Raw genomic sequence first — 24426 nt, forward strand, 5'->3', positions numbered from 1 at the left:
TTTTTTGGAGGGGAGAACAGCTATTTTTTAAAATATATTTTTATTGATTTCAGAGAGGAAGGGAGAGGGAGAGAGAGAAACATCGATGATGAGAGAGGATCACTGATGGGCTGCCTCCTGCCACACCTCACTCAGGATTGAGCTGGGAACTCGGGCCTGTGCCCTTGACCCGAATCGGACCTGAGACCCTTCCATCCGCAGGCTGACGCTCTGCCTGCTAGGCTGAAAACAGTTATTCTTAATCCTATATGGTAAAGATGTAATATGCAAATGGTGGTTATGCCAAGAACCATCACAACTGACCCCATAACGACCAGATCAGCAGGAGGGTGGGGCAGCGGAGAGCTACAGGAGGGGGCAGGGCAGCAAGCTATGGGGTACGGGGGGGGGGGGGGGGGGGGCAGGAGCTACAGGAGGCGGGGCAGTGGGCAGAGCTACTGGAGGGCGGCAGCAAGCTCCTGGCCAGCCCGGCGCCCGGAGTCATGCGCAGGGCTACTGGTACTGAATGATCCCGGCATGTGATGGACCAGGACAGCCAGTCTTTGTGGACGGATGGTGACAAACAGAAAGGTAAAGGAGCATCCTGTGGCCTGTTCGGAGAGCTGGCGTCTTTCTCTGCCGGTAGGGCCTGTGGCTGGGTGGCTGACAAGCCGGCCGGTGTCCACAGGGCGGGTTATTGTGATTTGTGGTCTCTGCCCGCGGACCTGCCCTCGCCTCCTGCGGGCTCCGAGGCTGCCCCTCCGTGGGCTCCTGAGACAGCAACGCGCCCTCTGCTTCTGCAGGCCTCGTCCAACGGTCATCTGAGTGAGGGACAGCCTTCCCCCCTCAGCCACCCGCAGCCCCGCCCTCCTCCTCAGGTGACTGGTCACGTCTCCCGGAAGCTGAGGGAATTGACTCCCAAAAGGGAGCCTGGCGGTGCCAGGCCGGACAGCCAGCGCTCCGTCTGTGGCTCAGCGGGTGTGTGATTGTCTGTAGGACTGAGCCGGTGAGACTGTCAGACACGGGTCTTCTTTAGTCATCATTACAGCCTATGAAACAGAGAGAGCAAGGATTCGTATTTTTATTAATAATCTGAATATTTTCACACAATGAAATGACAATATTTTGATATATTGGGTTAAATAAAATATATTCATTTCACCCACTTTTTTGTTGTTGTTGTTTATTGTGACTACTAGAAATTTTTATTGAGATATAATTGATATGTTAGTTTCAGGTGTACAACATAATAATTCAGTATATTATATGATTACCACAATAAGTCTAGTTAACCTTCTAGACCCTAAGGGGTCCCAGCCCATCAGTGATCCTCTCTTATCATTGATGTTTCTCTCTCTCCCTCTTCCTTCCTCTCTGAAATCAATAAAAATATATTTTTAAAAATAGCTGTTCTGCCCTCCAAAAAATCTTTGGCTAAATTTAATTTCACCACATATAATTACAGATGTGTGTGTGTGTGATAGGAACTTTTAAGATCTACTCTCTTAGTAATTTTCAAACTGCCCTGGCCCACATGTGTGCAGATTTTTTCAATAAACACACAGTCAACCGCCATATCTCCAGCCCACCCAGATGGGAAGGCCCGGATGCATTGATGTTTGCCATTTTGTATAAGGGACTTGAGCATCTGAGGATTTTTGGTGTCTGCCGGAGGTGAGGGGTGAGGGTGAAGGGGTGGGTGGGGGCTGGTCCTGGATGCTGAGGGGTGACTGAAGTTTTCAGGGAGTCAGCGTTACAGCTGGATTTTCCTGGGCACCAGGGCAGCACTCCTGACCCCTGACTCTTTCCCGGAGAGGCCCTGACCCCTTGCGCGATCCTGCAGCCTCAGGCCTCCGGGGGGTTGACGCCTCCACAGGGGGTTTTAACATCGCTCATGGAGAAGCAGCATCACAATGAAACAAGTCCAATGAAGCTGACATTTAGACGGAACACCGTAGTCACCTGGACACAGGAAGAACTAGAAACACAGGCTGGTCCTGTACACCTCACAATGGGAATCATCCAGTGGACAGAGGGCATGTGGATGTGGGTGCAATGGCCAGAGATGTGTAGACGGGTGTTGTTATTAGAGGTAATAAAAATCACCAACATTTGACAAACCACTCTTACTAATTTAATTTTCACAAAAACTCTTGGAAGCAACTGTTAGCATCTCATTTTGCAAGTAGATAGAAGACGCTGGGGACTAGCTAGACGTGTGCCGAGCTTCGGCACCAGCTGTGTGAGTCCGTAGAGTTTCCCACTGTGTCATTGCTTCCTGCAGACAGCGATACCCGGGCCTATTGAAAGAAAGAAACAAAGGAACAAAGAGCTAGAGGCTCCGGTGCTCACCTCCTCTCGTGGCCCATAGAAATGACAACTAAAACCATCGAGCAGCCGCCGTACTGAAGAGCAGTGGAGTCTAGCTGGACTGCATTCCTATAGCTACGGTTTGCAGAAGAGCCGTGCTGAGACTGTAGGAGCCCAGCCCCCGTGGTGGTTACAGATTGAGAGAAGTATCTCGGTTACAGACACACACCACACCCCCGGGGAACAAGGGGTCCCAGCCCAAACCAGGATCCCAGCCGGGAAGAGAAGACCCCAACCTTCTGGCTGTGAAAACCAGTGAAATTGTGACTCGGTGAGATGGAGGCTGTTGGAGTCCCAGGCGTTCCTATCAAAGGGCCACGCGTGGACTGACCCACTCTGAGCCCCAGTGCTGGGCAGCAGCTCAGCAGCTCAGCAGGGAACAGCGACACAGGAAGAACTGAACTGTCTGCCCACAGAGAGCTGGGGGGGGGGGGGGGGGGCAGCTTTGTCCCAGACGGAAGTGCGGGCAGAAGCCATTGCTGAGCCCCGCCCCAGCCTGCACCACACAACACTGAACGTATTGAAATATATCGGATCTCGCCGGGCTGTGGGCTTAGCGATTGAGTGCTGACCTATGAACCAAGAGGTCAGGGTTCGACTTCTGCTTAGGACACATGCCTGAGTTTCAGGCCCTCAGTAGGGGGCGTGCAGGAGGCAGTGGATCAGTGATTCTCTCTCATCATTGATGTTTCTATCTCTCCCTCTCCCTTCCTCTCTGAAATCAATGAAAATATATTTAAAAATAAAATCTACCCGATCTCTAACTTTTTTCACTATAAAAATATCTCAATGCTTTCTTTAACTTTACTTTTGAAATGTGGCCTAACAATGATCCCTTGGCTATCATTTCACATAATCAGGAACTCTGCCAATGATGAAAAGTTAGTCTGTGAATTGTTTTCGAGTAGGTTAAAAATCTTATGATAATAAATGTAACAATTTAAAAAATGACATCTTTGAAGATTTAGTGAGGTGCATACTAATTTTATTTTCCTGTTGTTTTATATTGTAAAGCAGATTACCTTTTTTTTTATTGATTTTTTTACAGAGAGGAAGAGTTAGAAACATCGATGAGAGAGAATCATCGATCAGCTGCCTCTTGCACACCCCCTTTTGGGGATGTGCCCGCAACCAAGGTACATGCCCTTGACCGGAATCAAACCTGGGACCACAGGCTGACGCTCTATCCACTGAGCCAAAGCGGTTTCGGCCAGCTAACCTTTTTTAGATCTCCATCGTTAGATCTTCAACACCAGCCCTACAGATTAGCCGTCCTGGTTGCAAATGGTTGCATCGGTCGGCAGAGCTGAGCTGCAGACTTGGCCGGGGTGTGTGTGTGTGTGTGTGTGTGTGTGTGTGTGTGTACTGGAAGTACCCTGGAAGTGGCATCAGCCCCCCCTCCCAAGCCAGCTGCCCACATCTCCTCTCCACACGGCTGCAGAAGTTTGCTTCCACCGCAGTTAATCCCAGAAACGCCCTCCCACTTTGGATCTGGTGGAGCCACAGGCTGAGGAGCAGCACATGGTGAGCTGAGTGACACGGGGCAGGCAGCGCCGGCCCGAAGGGAGGGGCACAGAGTGGTCGCCCGCGAACACTGTTTATTTAGGCCAACCTGAGCACATTCCCAGCCCGGGCTGCAGTCAAGAGGACACTAAACAGTCCTCCTTTGCTTGTGGGGTTGCCATGACAGCCCGGAATTCGCAAACCAAACCAGACCTGGAGATAAATTCTGTCCTTGGCCCCAAAAGTTAGTAGTTCCAGCTGATGGCTCTTGCTGTCCCCTTTGACACTTGCCAGATAGAAACATGTCTAAACCAGGGACACGGAAATGTCCCAGAGGAAAGGTGTTCAGAGCTGGCTGCAGCTGCGTTCGAAGGAATTTAGGTGTGATGGAAGGAACTTCTTGGCAAGGAAAGTTGGAAAATGTTACAATAGATCCCAGAGAGAACTTCATCATTGTCTCAGAATTCTTCTGTTTGCCGAAACCGGTTTGGCTCAGCGGCTGAGCATCTGTCTGCGGACTGAAAGGTCCCAGGTTCGATTCCAGTCAAGGGCATGTACTTTGGTTGCGGGCACATCCCCAGTAGGGGGTGTGCAAGGGGCAGCTGGTCGATGTTTCTCTCTCATCGACGTTTCTAGCTCTCTATCTCTCTCCCTTCCTCTCTGTAAAAAATCAATAAAATATATTTAATTATGAAAAAAAAAATCTTCTGTTTGTTTAGTGTTCTGTGGTTTGCTGAGCCTCGGCACATTACTTATCTCATTGGATTTTCACATATACCCAGGGAAGGAGTCAAAGTCGATATTATTACGTCCAAACAAAGACAAGGGAAGTAAAACTCAATAAGAACAAGACCAAATCGCTAACAAGCAGCAAAGCTGAGATTTGAAGCTGAGCTTTCCGATTCAAAGTTTGGCTTTTTTAATTCTACTATGATGATCTCCAAAAAATAAACAAAGTCAGATCACCTGGACAGTTTAGGAGCAAATTTTTCAAAGAGAGTGATGTTGCACATGAATGATTTTTCTTGTGGTAAAATGCACAAAAATAACATGAAATTGATCAACGTGGCCATTTCTAAGCGTCTAGCTCAGTGGCAATAAGTACATTGATTTTGTTATGCAGCCAGTGCCACCATCATCTTTAGACCCTTCATCTTGCAAAACGGAAATTCTGTCTCCATGAAACACCGTAGCCTCCTGCCCGCAGCCCCCTGGGAATCACCTTGGTATGAATTCGGCCTCTCCACACTTCCTATCAGCGTAACCACTCAGACCATGTTTGTCCCGCTGTGACTGACATGTCAGGTAGCATAATGGCCTCAGGATCATCCACATTCTCTCATGTGTCAGAATTTCTTTCATTTTCAAGGTCTGAATAGCCCACATTTTGCTTAGATCTTCACGTGTTGGTGGACATGTGGGTTGTTTTCATCTGTAAGCGATGCTGCTATGAACATGAGTGTACAAATATTTCCGTGAGTCCTTGCCTTCAATAAGCGCAACCGGTGGGTCCCACGGTAATTGTTTCCTGGTTTGAGGGCTTATTACACTGATTTCCACAGCAGCTCTTCCAGCCCACCCACAGAGCAGAAAGGCCTCCAGCTGCACGCATGCTCACTGACGCTTACTTTCTGCGTGAGTTTGACGCTACCATCCAGGAAGTGTGTGAGCGGGTAATGTTCACACTCACGGGTGCCCATGCTATCTTTTCAGGAGGGTTCAAGATTGGTCCTAGTGGAACCAGGTTGGCTTCCACGTGACATGCCAGCCCTGAGCCCAGCCGGGAATCTCAGAAAGCATTGCCCCGGTCCCCGGGGAACAGGTGGGTGACACGAGCAAACCCACAATTTGCTCTTCGAGGTAATGACCCAGAGTCCAGGTCCCCTCATGGCAATGCCATGCGCCTTTCCTATGAGGGAGCATGTGTTACCGGATGCGTATTGGACAGAGGCACCGCCCCCACAGCTGGAGGGGTGGCGTCTACACGGTGAGGATGAAAGTGGCGAGTTCAGCAAGAGTGACATGGCTGAGGGGACCGGCAGACCTTCCTCCCAAACGGCTCCAGAATCTTGGGGTGCCAATGCCTCTCTGTGAGCTTCCTCCTTTCTCTGCCTTCAGAGGGATGAGTTAGACTGTGTCTTTAAAGGATTTTTAAGAACGTGCTGTGTACACCACATGCAATTATACCTGATTGTGGCCAGCATTCTGATGGCATCACCTGGCAAGAACTGTTGGCGTCCCTCTAGGGGCTCAGACAGTGGGGGAGCTCAGAGCCAGTGAGAGGGGACTGGGGACCACCCTGAATCTTCCAACCTTGGGGTTTCAGCTCCCCCCACCTCGTATGCCACCTCCTGCATGGCCACCACGGGGGAAGAAACAGCTCCCTCCTCAGTTCACAGCACTCCCTCTGCACGGCTTCACCGTGGCCTGTGGCTGCCTAAGAGGGACCCTCCTTTAAGCCGGATGCTCTCAGGAAAACCGGGTCTGGTTTGCACCGAGTGTGAAGGCAAGGCTGACCCCAAGCTCCCCAGCAACTCCGCTTGCTCTTGATTCATTGGCTCGAGCTGTCACACGCCCTCCCTGTGGCGGGAGACGGGAGTGTGCCATGTTTTCGTCTCTGAGGTGCAGGGGTGCTGGGAACACACCAGGGAGCCGTGAGCAGGTCCCCCCGCCGTTTCTCTCAACACCGCGGGCGGCGGAGAGACCACCTGCGCCGTGTCTGCTCCCCATGCGCCTCGGGGCTGGTGGCCTCTCCTCCCGCTCAGGGAGCTCATGCCAGTCCCACTCCTCCTTCCTCCCCTCTCACCTCACATCGGAGGCCAGCTTGCAGAGCAGACCCTTCAGACAAGAGGCTGAGAGAGGCTAGAGGCTTTGCTCCGGGTAAGGCAGTAAGTGACAGTACCCCCGGGGTTCCATCGGCGCCTGAGGCACAGCCCGGCTCTGTCCACCCTGCTGTGTCCACCCCGGCCATGTCCACTCCGGCTGTGTCCACCCGGCCCTGTCCACCCCCAGAAACGGTGCCAGGCCCCACGCACCACCTTCCGGAAGCAGCACAGCCAGGAGAGTTTCTGACAGGAGAGTGTGGGACGCAGCTCAGCTGCCCTGTGCCGTGAGGGGGGCATGGCCGCCGCGCCCTGTGCCATGAGGGGGGCATGGCCGCCGCGCCCTGTGCCGTGAGGGGGGCATGGCCGCCGCGCCCTGTGGGGGAGGGGGGAGGGTGAAGGGCGTCAGTCTGCGCACCGGCAGCTGGGGGCATGGCAGCCCACAGGAGTGAGTCCCCCCCGGAGCCGCGGTGCATCCGGCTTTGCACACCGCGCCTGATTCTGCTCCCTGGCTGACAGCCTCATCCCCGCTCCCCGCACCTGCCGCACCTGTGCTTGCCCGCAGACACCGGGGGCTTTCTGTCCTCATCCCGGGCTCTGAGGAAGAGGCAGGCCGCCCTGCGCGGTGACTGCCCACACTGATGCCAGGCCATTGGCCTCCAGCTGGACCTATCTGACCTGGTGTGGCCCTGACACAGCACGGCCCCCGCCGGGGTCTCCGTCCACACTGAGACTCAGCCCCCGAGGACTAAGGAACCTCCAGCTGGGCGGGGAGACGGCGGGCAGAGGCAGGCAGGGCAGGCGCGGGGCCTGGTCTTCAAGGCAGAAGCGGGAACAGCGCAGGCACACAGCTGGCTGGGCACAGGAGCCAGCCCTGCCGGGAAGAGGGGAACTCCCTGTCTGCTGGTTGGGGGTTCGTGTCACAGAGGGAACGGGTGCCTGGATTCTCAGAAAAGCCGCGTCTCTGTGTGTGGCCGTCTGTGGAGTGAAGGCCTGGGCGGGTTGGTCAGGGCGGACCCAGGGGATTAGGGCGGACCCAGGGGATCAGGGCGGATCCAGGGGGTCAGGGCGGACCCAGGGGATCAGGGCGGACCCAGGGGGTCAGGGCGGACACAGGGGGTCAGGGCGGACACAGGGGGTCAGGGCGGACAAAGGGGGTCAGGGCGGACCCAGGGGGTCAGGGCGGACCCAGGGGGTCAGGGCGGACACAGGGGGTCAGGGCGGACACAGGGGGTCAGGGCGGACCCAGGGGATCAGGGCGGATCCAGGGGGTCAGGGCGGACACAGGGGGTCAGGGCGGACACAGGGGGTCAGGGCGGACACAGGGGGTCAGGGCGGACACAGGGGGTCAGGGCGGACACAGGAGGCCACAAGCCTGGTCCAGGGACAGAATGGGTTTGTGTGGCCTTCCTGCCACCCCAGCCGGGCGGCCTGGACACGCTGCTGTTCCTCTCGGAGCTGAGTCCTTCCGGTAAAACACGGACGTTGGATCGGCCGCCTCGCTCCGCTCTCAGCCTGATGACTGGAAATGAGTGCTGGCCTTCTCCTGCCTCAGGCTCCGGTGGCGGCCTGTGTGGGGCAGGTCTGAGGTTTTAACCAGAGAAACACCTTCTTCCGGTCTGATCTCCCCACGGAGACGGGGTGACGTGAGGAAGGGAGAAAAGCAGGGATACTTGCTATTGCCCTTCTGCTGAGCGCTTCGAAGGCAGGGACTGCCTTCCCTGGAGGAAGGGGGTGCTGTCTGCCCCCCCCCCCCCCCCCGGGATCAGCGAAGCTTCCACAGAGGCCCCGGGCCCGGCACTAACTGGGAGGCCTAAGAGAGACCTACCTCGCCTTAACAGCCTAAGAGAAATCTTTCACTTAAAATGTATTTCTATTGGATTCAGAGAGGGAGGGAGAAGGAGAGAGAGAGGAAGGGAGAGATAGGAACATCAGTGATGAGAGAGAATCATTGATCAGCTGCCTCCCATCCCCCCATCCCCAACCCCGCCCCCGCTGGGGGTGGAGCCTGCAACATGGGCATGTGCCCTGCCCAGGAATCAAACCATCACCCCTGGTTCAAATTTTATTAAACCACCTGGGGCTCCTGACCACCTGGAGCTGGGCAGCATGGGAACCTTCTGCTTTTCATCTTGGCCCTGGGCTCTCCCACTGTTCCCCGCCCCCCCCCCCCCAGCCCCGTGGGCAGAAGGGCAGGCCTGTGCTTCAGGGTCCTGGCAGGTAAGTGGAGGTGGAGACCTCTCCTCTCTGACAAACGTCCCACATGAAGCAGGAGCCCCACGCAGCCCCTGCTCCTCGGCTGGCCACGCACATTCCAGCCGGACTGTCCTCCATGGAGAGGGACAGAGCAGGGCCGGCCGCTCTCACCTCCCCCCCCCCCCCCCCGGGCTCTGAGGAGAGCAGCTGCTCCCCCTGCCTGGCAGGAGCTGCCTGCCCCCCCCCCCCCCCTGCCCCGCAGGCCAGGGCCCCTGCTGTCCAGCCGTGAGGAGAGCCGCACCGGCACAGCCAGGTGGGGGAGGCCCGTGGACAGGAAGGAGAGCATGAAGACGGTCTTGTGTTATTAGGAAAAGGAAATGAGACAGAAGTTGGCTCCTTGGACTGCAGGGAATGGAATCCTACGAACTCAAGGATTTCAGTTGGGACAAATATTTATGGAGTCTCCTATGTGTTAAACACTGTGGGAGGCACGCTCATTACCGTCTCACTTCTTCTCCGGAAAAGTTAGGAAAGAGCAAGGCAGGCTGGCCGAAGGGACCTTTCGAAGCCCAGAGCCCAGACGCCTGCCTCGGAGCCAGGGCTCTCCTCCTCAGCGCCCTCGAGTCTCCGTCCGAGACGCCGGGCAGAGCTGGCGCCTGGAGCTCAGAGGGCTCGGAAGCATGGCCTCGGCTGTCCGGAGCCCTCTGAGATGAGGCAAAGCACCGCTCTCCCTCCTCCCTCTGCCTCGCCCCGCTCCCGCCCACCTGTTCACAGGCCCCCCCACCACCACCACCAGGCTGTGCTTCCCCCTCACCCTGGGTGCAGGGCCTGCTCCGCGGCGTCTGCATTTCCCTTCCGGGGCATTTCTTTCTCACTCCACATTGTGACTGTTTGCTGTCTGCCTTCCCCACCTCACCGGAAGCTCCTGGAGGGAAGGACCACTTCGTATGCTCACCACTGAGTCCCCAGGGCTTGGCGCCTACTGGGTGCTTCTCGTAGATTGAAAAGAAAGTCAAAGGTGGGTGGGCGGATGGGTGGGCGGATGGGTGGGCGGATGGGTGGGCGGATGGGTGGGCGGGTGGGTGGGCGGGTGGGTGGGCGGGTGGGTGGGCGGGTGGGTGGGCGGGTGGGTGGGCGGGTGGGTGGGCGGATGGGTGGGCGGATGGGTGGGCGGATGGGTGGGCGGGTGGGTGGGCGGGTGGGTGGGCGGGTGGGTGGACGGGTGGGTGGGCGGATGGGTGGGCGGATGGGTGGGCGGGTGGGTGGGCGGATGGGTGGGCGGGTGGGTGGGCGGGTGGGTGGGCGGATGGGTGGGCGGGTGGGTGGGCGGGTGGGTGGGCGGATGGGTGGGCGGGTGGGTGGGCGGGTGGGTGGACGGGTGGGTGGGCGGGTGGGTGGGCGGGTGGGTGGGCGGGTGGGTGGGCGGGTGGGTGGGCGGGTGGGTGGGCGGGTGGGTGGGCGGGTGGGTGGGCGGGTGGGTGGGCGGGTGGGTGGGCGGGTGGGTGGGCGGATGGGTGGGCGGGTGGGTGGGCGGGTGGGTGGGCGGGTGGGTGGGCGGGTGGGTGGGCGGGTGGGTGGGCGGGTGGGTGGGCGGGTGGGTGGGCGGGTGGGTGGGCGGATGGGTGGGCGGACAGGTGAACAATGCCTTATCCTCCCCTCAAAGTCACCACGTCTCAAATTACATTACATTTGTCTTTCCCTTCTTGACAAGTTAACTTACTTGACTCGCCAGTTTGTTAGTTAAAAGGGAGTGAGGCCCTAGCCGGCTTGGCTCACTGGATAGGGCATCGGCCTGCAGACTGAAGGACTGCGGGTTTGATTTCGGTCAGGGGCACGGACCTCGGTTGCCGGCTTGATCCCTGGCTCCAATCAGGGCACATTCAGGAGAAAACCGATCGATGTGTCTCCCTCATATCAATGTTTCTGTGTGTGTGTGTCTCCCCCTCCCTGCCACTCTCTCTAAAAATCAATGGGAAAATGCCGTGAGGTGAGAATTAACAACAATAAAGGAGAGCGAGGTATAAGGGCTTTCCATCTTCTGACTTTAAATCATTTTCTAACCCTGGGATGACAAGCATCGCTTAACCTCTCCGCACCTCAGTCTCCTGGCTGTGATGTGTGAGCAGCAGGCTCGCGGACAGTGCTGGTAACCCCGGGACTAGCTGGGAGGCCAATACACAGCTGCTAACCTCAGCTTCTACGACAACATGGCAGACGGCTTGTAGCTGTCTTTGGTGCCTCTTTGTCGTCTACTTCCTCTCCCACAACGACCATCTATGTTTAACCTGTCCCATCTCTCTCCCACCTGCCTCATCTCACCTCCTCACTTAACGAAACGGATTCTAACCCGTCTCTCTGCTTCAGATTTCTCCTCCAATCTTGTATGCACAACACGCCCCGGGAAAGCTCGAGAATTCCTCCAGCGAAGAGGCTCACGGTGGCGTCTTTGGCTCCCCATGGCGGGGGGAGGAAAGGGACCAGTCTTGAGGCTACATATGCAAGTTACTGAATGTCCACTGTCCGTGTGAAAGTCACTGAGTGTCCACTGTCCGTGTGAAAGTCACTAATGTCCACCGTCCATGTGAGAGTCACTGAATGTCCACCGTCCGTGTGAAAGTCACAGACTGTCCACCGTCCGTGTGAAAGTCACTGACCGTCCGCCGTCCGTGTGAAAGTCACTGACTGTCCACCGTCCGTGTGAAAGTCATCGAACGTCCACCGTCCGTGTGAGAGTCACAGACTGTCCACTGTCCGGGTGAAAGTCACTGAACATCCGCTGTCCGTGTGAAAGCCGGGGAAGGGAGCTTGGTGGATATTAGGGTACAAAGCTCTCCATCCTTGGCTAACCCCTGGGGTCCCAGCTGAGCAAAAGCTGCCGATTTCTTAAAGTATGGTTCTCATGGATGTCCGTTTTGCTGATTTGTTTTCAGTGAGTTTGCCTGGCATTCAGGACTCTTCAAAGGTTTGCTTCAGGCTACCTGTCCCAGGCCATTCTGCTCCTGTTTTTCGTTTTCTGTATTTCACACCCTCTGGACTCACCACCTCCGGTCTTGGTCCAGGATGGCTCCTCGGGCTCTTTAGCTGATGAAAGTCCCGCCTGAAGGCCCAGCTCAGAGGCTGTTCTCCCCAGCGGTCCTCGCCCACCCAGCCTGCCTGGAAGGCCCGGTGCTTCTGCTCGCAGGGACCGTTTATCCTGCCCGCGGTTACATAACTTTCGAGCATTGTTGTTGAAAGTTTCCATGTGTCCATGTTGTCTCTCCCGCTGGCCGGGATGTCCATTTACGGTCAGGACAGCCACTTACCCTCTGCGTCCCCCTGGCGCGCAGCCCGAGCCTGTGGGACAGGGAGGTAGGCGCGGGGCAGCTGGGTTCAGAGCACCCGGAGGCACTGGCTCTCCTGACCCACAGGGGCAGGACAGTGACCTCAGGCTTCGGAGCAGGGGGTTATCTAGCTGCAGGGGCCACGGATTCTCTCCAGGGGTAGGTGTCGTTTACCTACTGGCTGTAGGGCTTTGGACCTGGGAAACCAAGGCCTGTGACCCAGTCTCAGCCTGCTCACACATGCCCTGTGCCGGTGACTAACAGCGTGGAGCTGACCACATGGCGATACCCTGTCTCCCTGTGCACACGCCCCGGGCGGGCATCAGTGGTGTTACCAGGTTCATGGGGAGGCCACAGCAGAAGTGTGGTTTAAAAACTGTTGCAAAAATATGTCTTTTAGAGAGAAAGAAAATTAGGAATCTGGTAAAGAATATCTAATAATTACATTTTTAAAGAAATACTTTTTAAAATTGATTTTTAGAGAGAGAGAAAGGGAGAGGGAGAGGGAGAGAGAAACACTGATGTGAGATAGTAACATCCATCGGCTGCCTCCTGCACAATCGCACAACTGAGCATGTGCCCAGACCAGGAATCACTCCGGCAACCCCCAGGCCCATGGGATGACACCCAACCAAAGAGCCACATCGGCCAGGGCACCAAGAATTCTTTGTACTATTTTTGCCGAAACCAGTTTGGCTCAGCTGTAGAGTGTTGGTCTGCGGACTGAAAGGTCCCAGGATCGATTCCGGTCAAGGGCATGTACATTGGTTGTGGGCACATCCCCAGTAGGGGGTGTGCAAGAGGCAGCTGGTCGATGTTTCTCTCTCATCGATGTTTCTAGCTCTCTCTCTCTCCCTTCCTCTCTGTGAAAAATCAATAAAATATATATATATATATATATATATATATATATATATATATATATATATATATATATATATATATTATATATATATATATAAAAGAATTCTTTGTACTATTTTTATAACTTTTCTGTAAATCTAAAAGCATATCAGAATTCTATATAATGAAAAGGTAATATGCAAATTGACCCTCACACAAGATGGCTTTTCCCATGTGGTCAAAGATGGCTGCCACAAGATGTCTGGCAGGGAGAGTAGTTGTGGGCGATCAGGACAGCAGAAGAGGGCAGTTGGGGTGTGTGGGGGAACCAGGCCTGCAGGGGAGGTCAGTTGGGGTGACCAGGCCAGCAGGTGAGGGATGTTAGGGGTGACCATGCCTGAAAGGGAGGGCAGTTAGGGCGATGGGGCCAGCAGGTAAGGCTGTTAGGGGTGACCATGCCTGCAGGGGAGGGCAGGTAGGGAGACCAGACCTGTAGGGGAGGGCAATTAGAGGTGACTGGGTGGGCAGGGGAGGGCATTTGGGGAGGACCAGGACTGCAGGGGAGGGCATTTGGGGGTGATCAGATTGGCAGTGGAGGGCAGTTGGGGGTGACTGGGCCTGAAGGGGAGGGCAGTTAAGGGCAACTAGGCTGGCAGGGGAGGGAAGTTAGGCATTGATCAGGCTGGCAGGGGAGTGGTTAGGGGTGATCAGGCTGGCAGCAGGCAGGCGAGTGGCTGAAAAACAGCAATCCCAGATTGTGAGAGGGATGTCCGATTGCCGGTTTTGGCCTGATTCCACAGTTGGACATCCCCCAAAGAGTCCCAGATTGGAGAGGGTGCAGGCTGGGCTGAGGGTCACCCCCCACCCCAGTGCACTGGGCCTCTAGTATTAAATAACATTTTAAAGCAGAAACAACAAAAGCCACCTTCTCTATATAGTGTCCCTCCCACCTTTCTCAGCCTTTAAGAAGAATTAACATTTTAACACATTCATATACAAATCATATCTGTGAATATTTCTCCTATTAAACAGGAAGTGTAACTTGGAAAATGGAAGTACTCAAAGAGCACTTTTAAATGTTTTATAACATAAAAGGGTATTTTAGGATGCTAATATTGTAATGGGGTTTTAATTCTGTATGATCTGGAGCCAGACATTTAACCTCTCTAGCTTCAGTTTCCTCTTCTTTAACAAGTGAATTACAATGCCCATCCCTGAGCACTGTCATAGGTATTAAACAGAAAGTTAAATGTGAAGCAATTATCGATAGTATAATTCCTGCTTCATAGCTAGTGCCATGACACACTAGTCCAATGGTTAGGAAATGTTGAAAACCGAGTGCTCTCCACTCTGGCCTGGCCACCGGGAAGCCATCGGGAGCCCAGTGGCTGCCTAAGGAATCGTTAGTCGGAGGCAAGAGACGGTGTTGCAAACAGCCTTCTGTGACTTCTGTCTCCAGGCCTCTGCCTTCCTCGCCTGTGAAATGGGCTGGTTTTCATCACAATCAGAGGACTAGTTAGAGAGGACGATGGAGACAAGACGCTGGGGTCTGAGACCCTTGGCGAAAGGCCTGGAACACCGGGCAGATGTGAGAGCAGCAGCCTGCTGGCGGGGAGTTCATCTCACAGCAGCCGCTTACGGAGCGCGGGGCTGGTGCGGGGGCTGGCGCGGGGCTGGTGCGGGGCTGGTGCAGGGCTGGTGCGGGGGCTGGTGCGGGGCTGGTGTGGTGGGGGAGCAGCCCCTCGGGCCTCAGTGTGGCCCAGGAGGAGCCTCTGCGTGGGGACATCCAGGGGCTGAGGTCTGAGAGCCCCGGACAGTGTGCATGCACGAGCTGGAGCTGGGGCAGCTGAGACCGAGCACCGGTCACTGCCCCACTGCCCGTCCATCCCCTCCCGCTGGTCCTCAAGGATGGACTCGGGACCTCCCACCCAGACCCCCTACTGGGCCACCCTGGAGGCTGGGGCACGCGCTGGCCTGGGGGACAGGCGAGCCCTCTGCCTCCTGCCCCCTCTGCCTCCTGCCCCCTCTGCCTCCTGCCCCCGTGCCTCTTGCTCTCTCTGGAGACTGCAGTGCGTACTGGCCGGGCCCAGGCATGCGGTTTGCTCCGGGGTTTCCAAGAACAGAGCCCGGCCCGGCAGGGCCAGCTCAGCACTAGGGATCTGAGTGGGTCCTGACCGAGACCCCAGGAGCCCACACGAAAGGCGAGGCCTCGGGGAAGGTGGCTGCAGGGACAGAGCGAGGGGACAGCCGCCCGCTGCCCGGGCTCAGTCTGCGTGGTCGGGTGGTCGGTTGGTCGGTTGTTCTGCACTTTGCTGCTGCCCAAACCAGATGGGGCCGGGAGAGGGGAGCCGCAGGAGAATTTTAATGAGAGAGAGAGAGAGAGAGAGAGAGAGAGAGAGAGAGAGAGAGAGAGAGAGAGAGAGAGAGAGAGAGAGAGAGAGAGAGAAGAGAGAGAAGAGAGAGAAGAGAGAGAAGAGAGAGAAGAGAGGAAAAGAGGTTGTGAGAGGAGTGGAAGCAGAGAGTCTGAGCGAGAAAGAGATGCTAGACAGACGGGGAGGTCCCAGGCGAAAAGAGCAGCCTGCAGGGCCTCGGCCCGGCCTTAGCCGAGGGTCCCCGCTTTCCCCGCGCCCCGCGCCCCGCGCCCCGGTGGGCCTGGGCCCGCTCCTCCCCCCCCCCCGCCCCCGTGCACCCCGAGGCGGGAGGCGGGGCGGGAGGGAGGGGCTGCGGGAGGAGGCGGCCATGTGGTTGCACTCGCTCTATTTTTTCTCCTTTCTTCGCTCCTTCTTTCCAAACAGGGAGACGTGTTCCCGGAGGTAGCGCCTTCCGCCGCTCCCCGCCCGGGCTCCGCTCCCCACTCCGGGGCTCCGCTCCCGTCTGGGCGCGGGCCGGGGCGCCGAAGCCCCCGCGGCGGCACAGGCCGCCCGCCCCCAGCCGCCCCGCAGGCGCCCGGCCCGGCGCTCCCGCCGCCCGGAGCCTCGCCGCGCTCCGCCGGGATGGCCCCGCTCCTGCTCTGGCTGGGTGAGTGCCTTGGGGGCGGTGGGGGGGGGGGGGGGGCGCGGGGCAGGGACCGGAGTCCCCGCGCCGGGAGGGACGCGGCGCCGGACGGCCGTCCAGGAGGCAGCCGCCTCCCCCCGCGCCGCTGGGGCACATCTGGCGGGCGGGCTCCGGCTGCGGTCCCGGTCCAGCGCGGCCGCACCGCGGGCGGCGGAGGGTCTGCGCTCCGGGGGCGTCGTCCCGGAGCGGCTGGGAGCTGGGTGGGTGGGGTGGGGGTGGAGGTGGGGTGGGTGGGGGGAGAGAGGTATGGGGAGTTGGTGCCAGGTTCCTGAGGCTGGGGGAGGGTTAGTTTCAAACAGGCGCCTCCAGGGCCCAGATTGGAAACAGATGTGTTGCAGGGTCAGAGGGAGGGAAGGGGAGCGGCGGGAGGGGAAGGAGGGAGGGAGGCCGGGCACCAGGAGAGCCAGGAGGCCGGGATGGGGAAGGACGGGGCCGGAGGGACCGAAAAGCGGAGGAAGGGACAGGACTGAGGGGAGTGAGCCAGACAGTGGGGAGAGACAGGCCGCAGGGAGCGGAGAGGAGAACGGGGAGCGGTTCTGGGGCAACGGAAGCGCCGCCCGCGCCCCTGTCACCAGCAGGATTCCTGAGGCCGAGGCCAGAGGCATCCCTGCTGGGGGGGGGGGGGGGGGGCTGCAGGGCGGAGGGGGCTGCAGGGTGGAGGTACAGCACACATCCAGGCTGTGGGCGCCAGAGGCAGGAGCTGAGGGGTTGGGGGGGTTGGGGGAGGTGGGGGCTGTGAATGTCTGAGATGCCAGGGCCCAGCGGCAGGAAAAACGGGAGAAACTCGCTTATGCAGGAGCCAAGTGGGTCTCACCCAGAGACAGGACCAAAGTCAGCCAGGACTCAGAAAGGCATAGCCAGCCACTGTGGTCCAGTGAGCTAAGCCCTGCCCCCAGACCCCCAGAGACCTGGTCTTGACCTATCCATCGGGGTGACCTCAGACAGGCTATTCACTACCTGGGCCTTCGGGTTCCTTAGCTCCAAACAGGACCCAGAAGGGTCCCCAGTCCCTCCGGGGCCCCACGGCCTCACAGCCTGCGTCACCGGGGCTGACAGGCCTGATGTCCGGAACCCCTCCTCCGACTGCCACCCCAGCCTCCCCTGGACTCAGGGCCTCACTCTCCACCTGCGCTTTCCTCCTGGACTTCCGTGAGAGCTGCCGTGTCGATCTGGACCCTCTCTCCTCTTCCCTGCACGCTGCGACCGGCAACCGTGCAGAACAGCTGGTATAAAGCAAGGAATTTGGATTAGGAATCTGGCAAGCTTTCTTGGTTCTTGTTCTGGCTCCTTTGTCTATCAAATGGGGGTGGAGAGAACTTGCGTTCAAAATTTCTATAACTCTGTGGTTTAAACCTTTATTAGCCTCCATTGCTCCTAATGCTGAGTACAAACACTGCATTCTCACACTGAAGGTTTCATAGAATACCAGGGCCCAGTGCACGTGTTCGTGCACCTGGAAAGGAAAGGCTGTGGTGGGCACAGTGGGTTTGTCCATCCTCCACGCCCCCGCCTGGCCCCTCCCACCGCTGCCCCCGGTCCCCTGTTTGCCCGCAGCCCCGTTCCTGCCATCGCCACTCCCACGTGCTGCCGGCACCAGGCCCTGCTAGCACCCGCTGACCACGTGGAGTGATTGGGGCAGGCGCCAGCAGCAGGTGCGGGCTGGGCCAGCACCATCAGTGGGTGCAAGCACCCGCTGCTGCCCCAATCACCCCTCAGGAGCAGGGGGAGGTGGAGAAGCCCTCAGGGGTGATCAGGGCCAGCAGCTGCCGCTCACACCCACTGATGGAGTCAAGCAATCGGGACAGGTGCTGGACACAGGAAGAGGGTGCAAGCGGCGGCTTAGGTACCGGCTGGGGGTGTGAGTGCCAGGCAGGACCCTGGCAAACAGGAGCAAAGAATTTTCAGTAATCACCGGAAGCTCACTCTGATGACAATGACTGGTGCCCTACCTTGGTCTGGCACCCCTGCTCACCTGCTCCACCATCCCGCTGCGGCTGACACCCGCCATGTTCCTCGCTCTGCTGCCTGCTGCCAATGCCTACCATGTTCCATTTGCGTGCCCTGGTGGTCAGTGCACATCATAGCGACCGGTTGTTCAGTCTATTTGCATGTTAGGGTTTTATATGCCCCCAGAGGCCTGGTGCATGACATTCATGCCCTGAGGCAGGGGGGGCCTCAACTGGCCTGTGCCCTCTCTCAGACTGGGACCCTTTGGGGGATGTCTGCCTGCCGGCTTGGGCCCAATACCCCTAGAGATCAGGCCTACGCTGGCAGGCAGATATCCCTCTCGCAGTCCGGGGCTCTCGTAGCTGAGACCCCTCGCTCCATACTGCCCCCCTGCACGGAGGCTCCCGCCACCGCCACGGTGCTTGCCAGCTGTGAGCTCGGCTTGGGGCTTCTGGCTGAGTGGCGCTCTCCCCGAGGGAATGCATCTGCCCCCGGTGGTCAGTGCACATCCGAGGGACTGGTCATTTTGCCATTCGGCCGATTTGCATATTAGGGTGTTATTATATAGGATCATTCCTCTCCTCTCCTCCCTGCCCCAGACAATTCTCCAGAGAACCTCGATTTCTTCTTGTGCCCTAGCCATGTCGCAAGCTTCTATCAGTTCTATGCTGTGTTTATTCCTCCACCAAAAGGGCCCTGTGACTCTCCACCCTACAGATCAAAATGTTGTTTACCCTCCAGGTCTCACCTCACATGCCACCCCCTCCAAATGCCCGTCCATGGTTTCACCAGCAGAATATATTCCTTCCTCTCTTGGGATCCAGTAGCCTTTCTAGTCTGCTACCTCTGCAGCATACTGGCCTGACTGCATATCTTACAACCCCCCCCCCCCCCCCCCAACTGTCGGCTCTGGGTCTCATTCGCCTGTGCGCCACTTTCCGCACCTTACGTAGCCAAAATGCTTGTGGACTATTTGTTGAGATAATTGGATTTTTGGAACGTTTTAAAGGTGAAAGATTCGAAGAATTATTCATCTGTGGGATGATACAATTGTGAGGAGCCCAGTTTTAATTCAGCTTGTTTTGTGTTTTCTTGTCCATTAATGCAAAAATAGGATCAGGACTATTTTTTTTTTTTTTAATTTTACATAGAACAGCCCTAGCTGGTTTGGCTCAGTGGATAGAGTGTCAGCCTGTGGACTGAAGGGTCCCGGGTTTGATTCTGGGTAAGGGCACATGTCTGCATTGTGGCTCAATCCCTAGTGGGGGGCTTGCAGGAGGCAGCTGATCAATGATTCTTTCTCATCATTGATGTTTCTGTCTCTCCCTCTCTGAAATCAATAAAAATATATGTTTTAAAAAGGTTCTTCTGTGCCCTAAGTCACAAAGACTAAGTGTGTGTGTGTGTGTGTGTGTGTGTGTGTGTGTAAACATTACATGGACAGGGACCAGCTATCATATTTGTTATACAAACTTTGTTATATTGGGTATGTTACTACCGGATTAACAATAGACATTTTCATTGAAACTTCTGCCAGGCTGGGAAGGAGTTTTCTCCCTGAAAATGAGTTAAGGAAGGCTTGGGTGCGTAGTCCATTGGTCTGCAGTTTAATGACAGGTCTCAGTAGGATTCTATGTCCGTGCCTCCTCTTCCCACATTAATGAGGATGGTCATAATAATGATAGGTTCCCAGTAGGCACATACCTCGTCTCATCCTATTTTTGTCTTGTGCTCAGCTGAGCCGTGTGCATAAATGAGTTTAGTTCATGAGTGCACCTAGTGCTGATGGCCTGGACAGATGGTTTAAAAGGTGGCGTCAGAGACTGTCAGAAGAGGGGAAAGGAAGGGACTGTGTACCTCGGTGGCTCAGAGAGATTCGGCCGAAGTTAAACAGCGCGCTCAGTAGGGGGGCCAGACGATGTGCCCAGTCACACATTTTTGAAATAGAAGATCTCTCCCTCCTCTTCAGCTCACGGAGATCACAGTTGCTCTTCAGAAGCTGCAGTAAATGAGCCAAACGCTGAATAATTGGCACCGGCTTTTATGTTGAGAAATTGCCTGAAAAATAGGGCAGATGTCGTAACATCTCCGTTTGGCCATCGCGGCTGGAAATCCTGGAAACTCCGCAGTGCCCTGGTGTCTGCCGCTCTCGGGAAAGAGGACCCTGAGGATGTGGGGGTGGGGGTGCCCCTACAAGGAGCAGAGTGGAAACCCCTGGCGCTTGCTCCTTCCTAATGGCGCGGGGTTATTCTGGGGAAGCCATGCCACTCGGATCCTCAGGTGCTGTCCTCTTCCTTGCGAGACGAGGTCATCAGACGCAGGTTATCTTGGGTTTTCTGGGCCACGAGCATCCTCTGAGGGTGTTTTAAACTCTGAGACTGTGCGGCTGGTCCGGATGTGGTTGGGACAGGAGGCACGTACGTGTCACCTTATCTAAATAGTCTCTGGCGCTTGTCCACTCGTGGCAGTTAGTAGCCTGTGACTAACAGGCCAGCAGGACCGATGCCTAATGTGAAGAGCGTAGCAGCGACTCCATCCGGCACTGCACTGGCAGCCAGGGAGCCTCGCTCAGGATCAGAGCGAGTGGCCAAAGACCTGCCAGGAAGGTTTGTAGCTGAAACACGAGCCTCATCTGCGGGAGAGCCACAGGGCACCTACAGACATCCGGGCATGGACACCCAGGACACACAGACTTCTGCAGAGAGGATCCAATGTGTGAAGCTACAAGCATTAAGCACGTTTCTCAATTTTAAAATGAGGGCATAGTTTATGTATCACGGTGTGTATCCATGAAGGACACAGCGTGATGGGTTCCTCGCGTAGACGTGCACTGGGGCTGGGATTTGAAATGTGAACTGCAGGCTGTTAGTTCACTGGTAGCGCTGGAGAGGGGACTGCGTGGACCATGACATCTGCACAAGGTTTAGCGTTGGCATGTCTTTCTCACCCTAAAACCACCAGTGAGAGCAAAGGTCGTTCTTATCCCATTTTACAGATAAATGAACTGAGGCTCAGAGTCTCCGATCACCCTGTTCACAAACAGCGGGGCCAGGGCACCAGCCAGCACTCGGATCCAAGGCCATTTGCTTTCCATTTGCCGGGAGGCACATCGTCATTCTCAGCGCGAGGCTTCTGTGCCATCCGGGGGGGCCCGCGGAGGCCGAGGCCTGGTGCAAGGTGTCACCCCATAAATCTCACAGCGGAAGCAGGACATTTACCCACACTCCTCAGAGGCCCGATGGTTCGTTTGGGTGGGTGGCTGTTGTGTACAGCGCAGTGACTCTGCACATCCCCCAGGGAGGACTAGCCCCGCCCGGGAGCCAGGAGCCTCCTGTGGCACGTCCGGTGGGTGGCAGGCGGGTCTGATTCGGCGTGACCGATCTATCTGTCGCTGCTTCTAGTTAAGTCCTGTTCTCAGCAGTTTGACTTCTCCCCCAATCCCTGCCCCCACCTCCACCACCAAATGCCGACTCCAGCAAAAAATACAAAAACGCTGGTTATCTGAGCTCCCTGACTGTCCGCATTCAGAAAGGGAATGTGTTTCCTTTGGCACCAGATAGACCAGCGGGAGGAGAACGCTGAAGCCAGCACCTCATTTGTCAGTGAGTGCAGCCCCGGCCGCAGTCCGGTGGTGAGACTGGCGTCGTTTCTTGTGAAATCGGGGAGAGCAGGGGGCTGGTGCCCGAGGAGGGAGGGGGGCACCCTCAGGCTCCCCATCAGCGTGGGACGGGCGGCTCCTCGAAGCCAGGCAGCAAGGGCCTGGGCATTCGGTCTGTGTAGGCGGCGGAGGGAGAGCAGGGCGAGGAGGAGAAGGAGGACGGTGCAGAAGCAGCAGCAGCAGAGCAGGACAAGGCTGAGCTGAGCCGCTGACGGCCGGAGGGGACGGAGCGGTGCTCTGAGCTCATTCTGCTCCAGGCAGTGGCGGGGGCAGCTCTTTCTGTCCCCTTCCGCTCTCACACCTGCACCGTGACATTTTCCGCTGCACTCACGCCTCCCGCTCACAAACCAGTCACCGCAGGACCTGCCGCCTGGAGTCCAGGCCTGTGCGGGCTCTGAGACTCCGGCTCCACAGAAGGCAGGGTTCCCACCACCTCAGAGCACCCAGGGACGGACACATCCACAAAGGAGGCGTCACCGGCTGTGAAAGTGTAGCGTCTGTATCTTGCAAGTGAGCAAAGTGAGACTCCAGAGTAAGGTGTTCCGTCCTGCCCTGCACAGCCTGGCTATTCCAAGTGGAAGGCGGAGCCGAGTTTGCCGCAGGGAGAGCTCAGGTCAGGAGCCCGCGGGCGGCTCCGTCCGCGCCGCCTGTGGAGGGGCCTCTGCGGCGGGCCCTCGGGGCCTGTCCCTGCGCCCGCGTGGCCTGAGCCTGGTGACTGCCCAACCCTAGACCCCAGGGAGCCGGCACCCACACTCTGTGCTGGATTTTACTTCCTTTTAACTTGGAAGGAAAGGAAGACCTCAAGGTGAGAAGAAAACTATTTGCTTTTTTCTACTGACCCGAACAGCAAAGAGTATGATTTCCCTCTCTACTAGGCTTGTCCAGCCTTCCCCAGCCCAGCCCCCCCCCCAGCCCAGCCTCCCCAGCCTTCTCCAGCCCAGCCTTCCCCAGCCCGGCCTCCCCCAGCCCGGCCTCCCCCAGCCCGGCCTCCCCCAGCCTGACCTTCCCCAGCCTAGACTTCCCCTCCGAATGGATTCTCCGGGCGCAGAGCCTGGGCTACCAATGGCCTGCTGTCCTGCGGGGCCCACCCGCCCTGCGCCAGCCAATAGGAAGGCGAGGCTGGAAATGGGGCCATGTCTCTGCAGCCGCCTTCTTGCTCCACTGCCTCTCATGCTGTGACCGCAGTCCCTACCCCCCCCCCCCACCTTCCCACCCCCCCCTGCTTCCCAACCACTGAGGGACCGAGACAGTCCCTCCCAGGCTGCACCTTAGCTCCACCTTCCCACTGCTCATTCCCTCTCCGGGTGGCTCCTCTCAAATCCGGCACACACACACACACACACACACACAGAGAGAGAGAGAAAGAGAGAGAGAGAGAGAGAGAGAGAGAGAGAGAGAGAGAGAGAGAGAGAAATGGAGACACATACACAGAGACAGAGAGGGACAGACAGTCAGGGAGCAGTGCGAACTCTGAAGCTCGTTTTTCCGCTGCCTCTCTCTGTCCCCTCCCGCTCTCGCTAATGGTAGTGCTGAGCCCCGGGTGGCCCCTCAGCCTCACCCCTTGCTTTTCACCACCTTTACACCTGGACCTGCACTGCCCTTGGGCCAGGCTGCATCTTCATCGCGTCCCCCTGACCAGCTCCCCCCTTCTCCCCCCCCCACCCCCCCCCAAGGCCCGGCCTCTCATGGCGCCTGGGAGGCCTCCCTGACGCTCGTGGAGAGATGTCACCGTCTGCACCCACAGCATCCCGCTCAGGCCTCTGGAACAGCCTGCCATGTCGTATTAGATCACGTTCTCTGTCCTTCCTGCGACGGTGAGCAGGGCAGTGCCGTGTGGTCTGCAGCCAGGCTAGTGGTGGGCACACATCAGATACTTAAAAGATGGATGAGTCAAAACTGGTTGGCTCAGTGGATAGAGCACCAATCTGCGGACTGAAAGGTCCCAGGTTCGATTCCCGTCAAGGGCATGTACCTTGGTTGCGGGCACATCCCCAGTAAGGGATGTGCAGGAAGCAGCTGGTCGATGTTTCTCTCTCATGGATGTTTCTGACTCTATCCCTCTCTCTTCCTCTCTGTAAAAAATCAATAAAATATATATTTTTTAAAAAGATGAACGAATGAGTGAACACACGAACAAACAAGTCAGTAAAAAAAAAAATAAAGAGATCACCTCTTTACAGGAGACTTAGTACCTGTTACCTCTTCCTAGAATATCATCTTTTAATTAAATCTTTATGGTGGAAAGTATTACGTATGCCCTGCCTTTCCCCCATTGACCCCTTCTAGCCAGCCCACCCTCGCCCCAGGCCTCCACCACCCTATTGTCTGGGCCACGCATGCGTACCAGGTCTTTTATATATATATATATATATATATATATATATATATATATATATATATATATATATATATATATATTTTTTTTATTGATTTTATACAGAGAGGAATTGAGAGGGACAGAGAGTTAGAAATGTCGACGAGAGAGAAACACTGACCAGCTGCCTCTTGCACACCCCCACTGGGGATGTGCCCACAACCAACGTACCAGGTCTTTGGTTGATCTCTTCCCACCCACTCACCCTCCCGGCTTCCCTCTGAGACTCTGCACTCTGTTCCATGCGTCCATGTCTCTGGATCTATTTTATTCATCAGTTTACATTGTTCATAGATCCCACATACGAGTGAGATCCTGTGATACCTCTCTTTCTCTGACTGGCTTATTTGGCTTAGCGTA

At 56.7% G+C, this 24426-nt stretch overlaps 1 protein-coding gene across 1 annotated transcript in view; it reads left to right on the top strand.

Moving 5' to 3' along the window:
- Nucleotides 1–15754: 15754 nt before the first annotated feature.
- CLMP (CXADR like cell adhesion molecule) overlaps nucleotides 15755–24426 on the top strand; it is an 87962-nt gene continuing 79290 nt past the window's right edge. The window contains exon 1 of the mRNA XM_084867342.1: nucleotides 15755–16051. Coding sequence (XP_084723468.1) covers nucleotides 16027–16051 — 25 coding nt within the window. The 5' untranslated portion in view covers nucleotides 15755–16026. The remainder of the gene's footprint in view (nucleotides 16052–24426) is intronic.

This window comes from Pipistrellus hanaki, assembly GCF_964339955.1.
Source record: "Pipistrellus hanaki genome assembly, chromosome: 19".
NCBI classification, from domain to species: Eukaryota; Metazoa; Chordata; class Mammalia; order Chiroptera; family Vespertilionidae; genus Pipistrellus; species Pipistrellus hanaki.